The sequence below is a fragment of the Bos mutus genome, chromosome 8 (genome assembly GCF_027580195.1).
Source record: "Bos mutus isolate GX-2022 chromosome 8, NWIPB_WYAK_1.1, whole genome shotgun sequence".
NCBI lineage: Eukaryota > Metazoa > Chordata > Mammalia > Artiodactyla > Bovidae > Bos > Bos mutus.
This window is the reverse complement of record NC_091624.1, coordinates 58,094,226-58,104,898: the sequence shown is the minus strand read 5'-3', so window position 1 is coordinate 58,104,898 and position 10,673 is coordinate 58,094,226. Positions and strand designations below refer to the sequence as shown.

General features: G+C 43.8%; 1 protein-coding gene across 3 annotated transcripts in view; it reads left to right on the top strand.

The window, feature by feature from the left end:
- The first annotated feature begins 6,948 nt into the window (after window positions 1-6,948).
- The window catches only part of CEP78 (centrosomal protein 78), a 35,196-nt gene continuing 31,471 nt past the window's right edge, over window positions 6,949-10,673 (top strand). For all 3 annotated transcript variants that reach the window (XM_070375737.1, XM_070375735.1, XM_014477362.2), the window contains exon 1: window positions 6,949-7,471. In XM_070375737.1, coding sequence (XP_070231838.1) covers window positions 7,219-7,471 — 253 coding nt within the window. In that variant the 5' untranslated portion in view covers window positions 6,949-7,218. The remainder of the gene's footprint in view (window positions 7,472-10,673) is intronic.

Genomic DNA, 10,673 nt, shown 5'->3' with positions numbered 1-10,673 from the left:
CTGACCAATACAACCTTCTCCAAATCATGGTTATGTAGATGGCTGCCACCATGCTTACATGTAATTATGTACTCAGATTTTGAGACTTCTTGGTACCTCTCCAACACATTTTACACAGTTAAAGTTTCGTTTAGTAATGTACCATGAAGATGTCTCCAGAAGCTTTTATTAAATGTAATGCAAAGTCTTTCTATTCATTTTCTGCTTGTAGGTAGTTAAAATGCTTTTCATGAATCTAAAAGGATGGAAAATTGTAAAGAAACATCTTTGTGGATAGGTGTTATTCACAAGGTAAAATTACAAACAAAACAGGCATTTCACTGAGTGTACAGCACTGATGTCATGGCGCCTCTAAATGCTAAGTGAACAAAGGCGCTTAATACATAGTGAATCCTCCTCGCTCCACTTGAGAGGGAGAGCAAGCTGTTATGGAATGGTAGAGAAATGCTCTTAACAGCTATTTACAAGACCCTGTGAGCTTGGATACTGTGCAGCCACAAAGCAACCGTTGTCTTAGGCAATGGACTATAGAAACTTGAAAGTGGAAAAAGTGAAAGAATGAAAGAATACTCTTTTTATGGTGACTCATTCACTCATCACCAAATATTTACTGATTATAACACTGTTATAATCATAACTGCACAGAACACAGAGATGTACCCTGGCTCTCAGGGAGGTTAGACACCAGAGCGGGAGATAAGATATAGATGACTTACGGCAGTTCCACATATATTCTGTTTACCTGTTTACAAGTTGAGAGGAAAGAAGGGATCCATAGCATGCTTGGATTCTCAGTGAAGTTTTTCCAGAGAAGGAGGTGTAAAATACACTGACTAAAAAAAAAAAAAAAAAATATATATATATATATATATATATATATATATATATAAAAAACAAGTAGATAAGGAAGGGAGCAAACATGCAGAGACAATTAGACCCATTTATTAAAAAACAAATCGAGAAAGTGAAATTAAAGTCAAATTACAGAGGGTCTTGAATGTCAATCTTAAAGGTTTGGCTGCATTGGTTGGTAATGGGTGTCATGGATAGTTCGGAACAGGGCAACTGCATAATCAAAGCACCTTGGGAGGTGTAATAAAGGATATAGGCAAGAAGGTGGGACAACCTGAAGCAACCACCATAATTCACGTATAAATTATTAAAGGCAAACTAGCGTAATGGCAACACAAATGGAAGGGAGAATTATGAGAGATGTTACAAGGAAAAACTGTCAGGGCTTAGTCATTGATTGGATACATTCATTTATTCATTCAACAAATGTTGTCAGTGGCTGAGCCAGTCACTGGGGATGTAGGAGTAACCAAAATAGACATGATCTCTTCCTCATGGACTATAAGGTAACACCTGTCTAAAAACGGATGTGAAATATGATGAAGGCTATAAACTAGAGGTGTTATGCGAGCTTATGATACAGAGATCTGATGAGGTAAGTATGTCAAGGGATGCTTTCTTGACGAAGTGATGCATGAAAAAGAAGAGATAAGGAGGATGAGGAAGAATTAATCGGGTGCAAACAGAACAGAAGGACACTCCATGAGAGGGGACAGCAGAGACAATGTGCCGCTGTAAGTATGCGGGACTGAAAGGAGGCCACTGCGGGCTGGACGACTGAGAATGAAAGGGAATGAGGCGCAAGAGCAAGATGAGGCTGTAGAGACCACGCTCCACCATGTCCAGCGGACATCCTGCTCTGCAGACTAGTGCACCAAGAATGCCAGTGCACAAGAGGGAAGCGTACTCTAGAATGCAACTCTACACACTGCTGCTTTCATCAAGAAAGCCCTGCCTGTTGAACTAAACAGTATACCTCGCGGCCATATGATTTACATTCTGAAGCATGCTCCTTATCTTAGAGAATGGCAACAGTTCTCAACCAGCAGCCAGTCAGTGACTCCACATTTTTGACCACTGTGAGGAGGTTTGTCTTTATCCTAAGAACAATGGGAAGTTACAGAAGAATTTTAAGAAAGGGGGTTAGTGGCTGCATTACAGAGAATGAACTGGAAGGCAGCCAGGGTTAACAGAAGAGGAGGAAGTTGGTGTGTGAAATCTCACTTTTCCTGGTGAAATAAGAGGTATTCTCTTCAGATGAGAGAGCAGGAACATCGAATAGTCTAACAGGACAAGACAAAAGTAGAGGAGATTTGGAAGTGTCATTGTAAACAGTCATAAGTAAGGGAGGGGAAGAAAGAAATGGGAACCACATAAGACCAATAACAAAGGCTGTTGAAAATAAGACAGCCTATGTTATTGACATAGCTCTGTGACCAGATCCAAAAAACTCGATGCTCTGAAAGCAGGTGTGAAGATGAATGTTACAGATGAACAGAAAGTATCAGCACCACGGTTTCATGGGAAGAGAAACAGCTTGGCAGTGTGGGTACATTGTTGGCATGATGGACCAGGGTCGAGTACAGGGACTAATAAGAGGCAAAATGATAATCTGTATTCTAAACTGTAATTCAGACTTATACTCAGCAGACCCCTGAAGGAGGACAGCCATTTCTTGTACCACTCAGTAGGCCTGTCCCTCCCAGCTCAGGTCCCTACAGAGAAGCCAAGGCATTTTGTCTGAGCCAGACATGGACGTAAATTGTCAGAGGATCCCAGAGGTGCTGTGGGAAGGCAGCTTTTGCTCATCATGTTCCTAGAAATATGTGGGTAGAAAACATCAGATGCTGAAAGAGGAACCAACACTACTACTAAGCCATAATTAAATATAAGTAGGGGAGAGAATAGGCTTCCTTGGTAGCTCAGCTGGTAAAGAATCCACCTGCAATGCAAGAGACCCCAGTTCAATTCCTGGGTCAGGAAGATCCCCTGGAGAAGGGCCAGGGTACTGCAGTATTCCTGGGTCTCCCTGGTAGCTCAGATGGTAAAGAATCTGCCTGCAATGCAAGAGACCTGGATTCAATCCCTAGGCAGGGAAGATCCTCTGGAGGGCATGGCAACCCACCCTAGTATTCTTGCTTGGAGAATCCTTATGGACAGAGGACCCTGGTGGACTGCAGTCCATAATAGGTTGCAAAGAGTCGGACAGGACTGAGCAACTAAGCACACAGGGAGAGAATATCAGACAAACTTTGAAAGAAATCCTGCCAGATAGAACATAGTAAGCTTCAGGAAAATAAGGTTTAAATTAATATGTTAAATGACTAACTAATATGATAAAAGCTTGTCTGATCTGCATCTGCAGTAATGACTTGTATGGAGAAGAGATGAAAATGTTCCAGTAATCATTAATCAGTACTTCGTCTGTACCAACACCATGCCAGGCATAGGGAATACAAGGATGAATGAGACATGGTCCCTGCCTTCAAAGGGCTTACTGTTCATGGAAGGAAAACCATCTAAAAAGATGGTGGGAATTCCCTGGCAATTCAAAGGTTAAAATTCTGTGCTTCCACTGCAAGGGGCATGGGTTCAATCTCTGGTCTGGGAACTAAGATCCCACATGTTATTTGGCAGTTATAAATAGATTTATTTATAAACAATTAAATAATAAATTTATAAATAAATGATTAACAAATAAAAAGAGGCTTGCCACTGGAGATATGAAGTATTTTGACACGGGGCTGTCAGGGAGTAGAGTAGTGAGGCATCAAAAAAACAGAAGAGAGAAGAGGATTAGGGAAAGAAGGCCTCCCAGGGAAGCTGGTCCCCAACCTGAGGCCGGGAAACCAGTGGACATCAGCTCACTGAAGAGCAAGAAGAAGAGGGTCTTAGTAAAGAAGCATCATCTGTAAAGGCTCAGATAGAAATGACAGAACATCAGAAATTTCATGCTGTTCCACAAGTCTAGAGAAGACATTCAGGAAGGAATGGAGCAAGAAATAAGACAACAGAGGTAGTCAAATCATGATGGAGGTCATATGCCAAGCTAAGGAATACAGACCTGATTGTTGAGGACAATGAGAAATGTATGGCTTTCCAGGAAGCAGTCTGAAGTTCCAGGAGGAACTGGAGAGAGAGATCTTTGTTAGAAGGCATCACCCTGGAGGGGGAAGTTAAGCCTGAGCAGAAGATAAGATCACCCGGAGAAACTGAAATAAAAGGGATGCGCACTGAGGATAGGAATCTGAAGAATACCAATATTTAAAACAGGCCAACATTTAAAATGGGTAAGCAAGAGACATCTGAGAGTGAGACTGAGAAGAAGGAATTAGAGAGGGATAAAAAAAATCAACTGGCTTGATGGAAAACACAGAAGAGGGAGCTTTAAGAAGATAGGAGACAATTACATTAGATGATGCTGGAGAATTAAAAAAAAAAGGATGCCGCAATAAAGAAATTATACTGAAAATTGGAAACAACTTAAATTACCATCAACAGGAAATTATACAAATAAATTATTGTATTTTCCTACTTGGGATTTCTATACATCAAGGGAAATGTATATGAACTACACCTTCATATGTCAGCATGGATGAACCTAGGAAAGATAACACTAAACAAAGCAAGTAGCAAAAGAAAACATAGTAGAATATTATATGCAGTTTAAGAATAGTTACAAATGTAGCATAAATATAAAGACATCCATTGCAGTGTTGAATACCAAGTTCCAAAGAGCGGTTGCCCAAGGTCAGCTGGGGAATGGTTGTGATTGGGAAAGTCTCCAACAGAAATGGTAATGTTGCATTTCACAAGATGGTTGAAAGATAGAGGTAGTGTTTGGCTATATTATATTTTGAGCATATTGTAGGTAAAAGTCATTACCGACCACATCTAGGAAATTTTAGTGTAGCATATGTGCCCATGGAGAAGGCAATGGCACCCCACTCCAGTACTCTTGCCTGGACAATCCCATGGACGGAGGAGCCTGGAAGGCTGCAGTCCATGGGGTGGCGAAGAGTCGGACAAGACTGAGCGACTTCACTTTCACTTTTCACTTTCATGCATTGGAGAAGGAAATGGCAACCGACTCCAGTGTTCTTGCCTGGAGAATCCCAGGGCCGGGGGAGCCTGGTGGGCTGCCGTCTCTGTGGTCGCACAGAGGCGGACACGACTGAAGGGACTTAGCAGCAGCAGCAGCAGCAGCACGTGTGCCCATGTTAGTAGTAGGCAGAGGTATTCAGAATGCAATGGGTAGAAAAGGAATGCTGTAAACATAATTGCAAGGCCTGATCAGAGGACTACCACTGTTCTAGAAATTGGATACAAATCCAACGTCTAAGCCCAATGTTAAAAGATAAACTGAGGCATATTTATAATTTTAAAAGTTTACTTGAGTGAAAAGAGATTCAATTCAGGCAGCACCAAACTGGAAGTGGTTAGGTGCACACCACCCACAGAAGCTGCAGAGATTTTTACTGTAAAAGGGTAGAAGCAAAGTAATTATTGATCTGCGACCGTTCTATAGCCTAGTTGGTGATTTTGTGACTGGTTGTCTTTACTGGTTTTTGTAACCGAGACATTTATAGGCTTAGGTTTTGGTTTTTTGTAGGTGGCCACATCAGTCTAAGGGCCACATCAGTCCACTGGAGCCACCTCAGTCTACCGGCCTCCTTGCATAGTTAATCTAACACCAACTGTCTGAATTCTTCCTCTTAAGTTACTTAACTACCTCAGTTTCTTTTGCAAAGTGGATGTGAAGTGAAGTGAAGTTGCTCAGTCGTGTCCCACTCTTTGTGACCCCATGGACAGTAACCTATCAGGCTCCTCGGTCCATGGGATTTTCCAGGCAAAAGTGCTGGAGTGGATTGCCATTTCCTTCTCCAGGGGATCTTCCCGACCCAGGGATCGAACCTGGGTCTCCTGCATTGCAGGCAGACACTTTACCGTCTGAGCCACCATAATCAGTAATAAATTCTCTTTGGAGTTGTTAGGAAAATTGGATGATTTCATACTAAAACAGTGCTTAAAACTATGTCTAGGAGACAGAACTATACCAACGAAGGTCCATCTAGTTAAAGCTATTTTATTTTAAAAATAAAAAAACTTTTATTTTCCAGTAGTCATCTATGGATGTGAAAATTAGACCATAAAGAAGGCTGAGGACCAAAGAATGGATGCTTTTGAACTGTGGTGTCGGAGAAGACTCCTGAGAGTCCTTTGGACTGCAAGGAAGTCAAACCAGTCAATCCTAAAGGAAATCAGTCCTGAATATTCATTGGAAGGACTGATGCTGAAGCTCCAATACTTTGGCCACCTGATGCGAAGACTCTTATTGGAAAAGATCCTGATGCTGGGGAAAATTGAAGGCAGAAGGGGACGACAGAGGATGAGATGGCTGGGTGGCATCACCGACTGGATGGATATGAGTTTGAGCTGAACAAGCTCAGGGAGTTGGTGATAGACAGGGAAGCCCGGCATGCTGCAGTCCATTGGGTCGCAAAGAGTCGGACAGGGCTGAGCGACTGAACAGCTGAACTGAACTAAACTGCTGCTGCTGCTCGTAAATCGCTTCAGTCGTGTCCGACTCTGAGGACACACAAAGTGCTAGTTACCAGACATAGTCATCATTATCAGTTCGAAACAAAATGATTATTAGTAATTACGATAATGTTCTTAATGCATGGAACACGTCACCATTTGCCAACAACTGCGTCAAGTAGGCAGAAACTAGAGAAGAGTTCTCTGCGGAAATTAACACACACGTGACGATTTAATGATCCACAGGTGTCTCTCATTCAGCCGTACATGCATCCTTACCGAGTGTACTCCCTCTCTTGGGTGGTGCAAACACAGACACTTACCGGGAGTTTAGACCATTGTAAAATGCGTTGATACAACCATATCTCACTTTCATTTGGACCAGTAAACACTTTTTGTAATTCCCGAATGCCCTAAACCACCTACTTTTGTACCGCCCTCTTCTTGAAGCTCCCGCCCCTGATTCGCCGGCACTATCCCCACGGGAGGCGGGGCCTGCGTGATGACGCACGGGGAGCGCGTTGACGTATCCGTGCACCCGCCTGCCGGCTTGAATCGCAGTCCCGCGCGGCGGAGAGCGATGAGGCGGGCGCCAACGGCTGGTGCCGTGGGGCGGGAGGCAGCGCGGAAACGCGGCATCTAGGGGGCGACCTAGCTGGGGCCCGGGGCGCTGAGTCTTCTGGCGGATCCGCCCCTCCTGCTCACGCTGAGCGGCAGGAGCCGCCTGGCGGTGGGCGCCCAGGAGCCGGGTAGCGACCCGGGGCCCCGAGGCGGGGTGCGGGCATAGTGTCCGCAGCCTGCGTCCCCCGCGGCCGCGCTCGGGCCATGATCGACTCGGTGAAGCTGCGCCGCGACAGCGCGGCCGACTTCTTCTCGCACTATGAGTACCTGTGCGCTCTGCAGGACTCCGTGCCGCTGCCCGCAGTGCGCGCTTGTCTGCGGGAGGGCGTGTTGGACTTCAACGCCGACCGCCTCCGCGTGGCCGACTGGGCGCCGCTTCTGAGCACCCTCAAGAATGATAAAGATCTGCCCTTGATTTGCATCAAGAGCTTCTTCCAGCCGTGGCTTGGCGAAACAGGTTTGTAGCTCCGTCTTTCAGGGCCCCCCATCCGCGCTGCGAGGCGGAGTTTTAGATGGTGCAAGGTGGAGCCTGGGTACTGGAAAGGGTGCCCAGTGCCCCTTGTGTGTACAGGAGATGGGGCATGCGGCCTAGGACTCTGCCGGCTCCGCGACCCTGGTCGAGTGCCTTAAGGATCTTTGTGTTCATCTGTTTACGTGGGCTTCACGTGTCTGTGGTGGTTGCAGGATTCACTTCTGTTAATGCACAGTTTGGAGCATTGTTAATTGTTCGACAGATGTTACCTGGTCTATTGAATAACTTTGCTTTGTACAGAACAAAGAGATTAGGAAGTTGATACATCCCAGCTTCATTTCCTTTTGATTGAGACAGGACTCAGAAAAGAGAGAAAAAAAAAAAGTTGTATCACATAGTGGAAAGAGCACAAATGTGAAGAGAGCTTAGGGTTTGAATTCCAGAGCTTATACTGTCTGTTTCCTGGGCAGGTTACTTTTCAACTGCAATCTCCACACTTGTAAAATGACATTAAAAACCACTTTTTCCATGGGTTCTTAGATTTAGGCAGGTTATGTGTGTAAAGTACCCTTGCACATGAATGAGTTCAGTCATCTCCTGCCCTGGGTGATCTCCCCTTCTACCAGGCAGCAGGTAGATACAAGCGCTGTAGTCAGTACTCTGAAAGAGTGAGTTCTGGAGTTACAGAGCATAGGATTTTTTAAATTGAATTTTTTATTTTATATTAGCATATAATTGATTTACAGTGTTATTGTAGTTTCAAGTATACAGTAAAATGAACAGTTATACATATATATATATATATATCTCCATTCTTTCTCAGATTCTTTTCCCATACAGGTTATCAAGTAGAGTTTTCTGTGCTATACAGTAGGTTCTTGTTGGTTATCTATTTTATATATAATTGGACACGACTGAAGCGACTTAGCAGCAGCACCATAGGTTAATGTCAGGCTCCAAATTTATCCTTCCCCTCCACCTTTCCCCTGTGCAAAGCACAGAATCTTGGAAGAAAAGGTTCAGAGTAGGCTTCTTGGAGGCGGTACCATCCTCTCTAAGGATATGTAGAAGCTTCTGGGGTGGCAGGAGGGAGCAGTTTGTGTCAGAGGTTGAGAAATATAAGAAAATATGGCAAAACTAATGTACCGGAGTGGAACTCAGGGTTTGGGAAAGAGATGAGAGTTGATACTGGAAATATCGTGGGGCCAGACAGAAAGGGGCTTTGTTTGTCCTGTCAGAAGGTTGGTTGTTTATGCTGAAGTCTGTGGGAAACACTGAGAACAATGAGATGGACTTTTGATTTAGAAACTCACTCTGATCTCCATGTGAAAGGCAGTTAATTGGATGCAGATGAATTGAATCTAAGGGTCCAAATTAAGTTATAAATGGTTGGACTGGATTTTAGAGATCAGTGATTCAGAATGGGTGGGACCTAGTGACCAGTTAGATAAAGGAAGGCAGCAAGCTTGGGTGAAAAGCCACATCTTTCTGAGAGATACAGAGCACAGTAGGAAGGGAGTGGGGATGGGGAGAGGATGTTACTTCATCTTCAGTGCTTTAGAGCCAACTGGTAAACAGGTCTGGGCCCAAGGTATAGATCTGGGTTTTGGGGAGGACAGGTGTTTGAAGGCATGAGGTTATGCACAAAGAAGATCCAATGAGTTATAGTTCTGAGATGTTTTTTAAGTGGACACATCTGAGAATGTTTATGAATGAGAGAAAGTAGCTGGCAGAGGAGATGTGTGTAGATCTAGGAGAGGAAATGATTTGTTTTTAAAAACTTGAATGCTTATCATGTACCTGGCCCTTTTCTAGGATCTGGGGTTCACACCATCTGTTAACTCTTCTCCAAGGACAGCTCAGCTCATCCCCTGGTGAAAGGAAGTCAGATTATTCTCTGCATCCCATTCAGGTGTAGGAACTTTTCCTTACCTCTGAAGGTACTTACTTAACCAGAGTAATAACTTAGAAATCAAAAGAAATTACAGCTGAAAGGGACCTTAAAGGCCACTGTACTTAATTTTCCCTAATATTTTGCATTGAATATAAGAAAAATATATGGCAGAAAGCATTCTCTTATAGTTCCTTCACTGAACTTTCTTTATGTCTTGCATCCAGTGGGTCTAGCTTTTGGCCTCTTCCTAAATTTGCTTCTTCATCCATATTATTACATTTTGCCTGGACTATTGCAGAAGCACTTAGGTGGTTTTGCTACACTTGGGCTTAGTTCTCTAAGTCCATCTGCCTACTCAGCTTGAGTGATGTTCTAAAATAAAAAGATATGTTTAAAACAATGCTTGCAATAGCTTTCCCACACAGGATTATTGCATGTTAGTTGCACAGCTTGTGTTTTGCACAGAGGGATGAAATCTGAACTGTGCTCTGCCAAGCCTCATGGGGCTCTTTGGCCCTGAGGGAGGATTCTTTTTCTAATCATTCCCTTTATCTAACTGGTCCTTCAGCAGCGGGGCTCCTTTTTCTAATCAGCAGTGGCACCCTTATTGAGCCAGCGTAGCCCCAGACCTATGGTATAAAAGCCATACTGTCTCCCAGACTTGCTTCAGCCAACATCTCTATTATTTTATTTTTTTAATATTCATATGTTCAGAGCAGTTTTATTTTCAGTAGCCCCAAGGTGGAAACAACTTAAGTGTCCATCACTAGGTTTATAAATTGTAGCACGTCCTTACAACAAAATACCACCCAGCAATTAAGAGGAATGAGCTATCCACAACAGCCTGAATAATTGTTGTTGTTCAGTCGCTCAGTCATGTCCTACTCTTTACGACCCCATGGACTGCAGCTTGCCAGGCTTCCCTGTCCTTCACTATCTCCTGGAGTTTGCCCAGACTCCTGTCCATTGAGTCAGTGATGCCATCCAACCGTCTCATCCTCTGTCGTCCCCTTCTCCTCCTGCCTTCAATCTTTCCCAGCATCAGGGTCTTTTCCATGAGTTGGCTCTTCATATCAGATGGCCAAAGTATTGGAGCTTCAGCTTCAGCATCAGTCCTTCCAATGAATATTCAGGACTGATTTCCGTTAGGATTGACTGGTTTGACCTCCTTGCAGTCCAAGGGACTCTCAAGAGTCTTCTCCAAGACCACAGTTCAAAAGCATTAATTCTTTGGCATTTAGCCTTCTTTATGGTCCAACTCTCACATCCATACATGAATACTGGAAAACTATA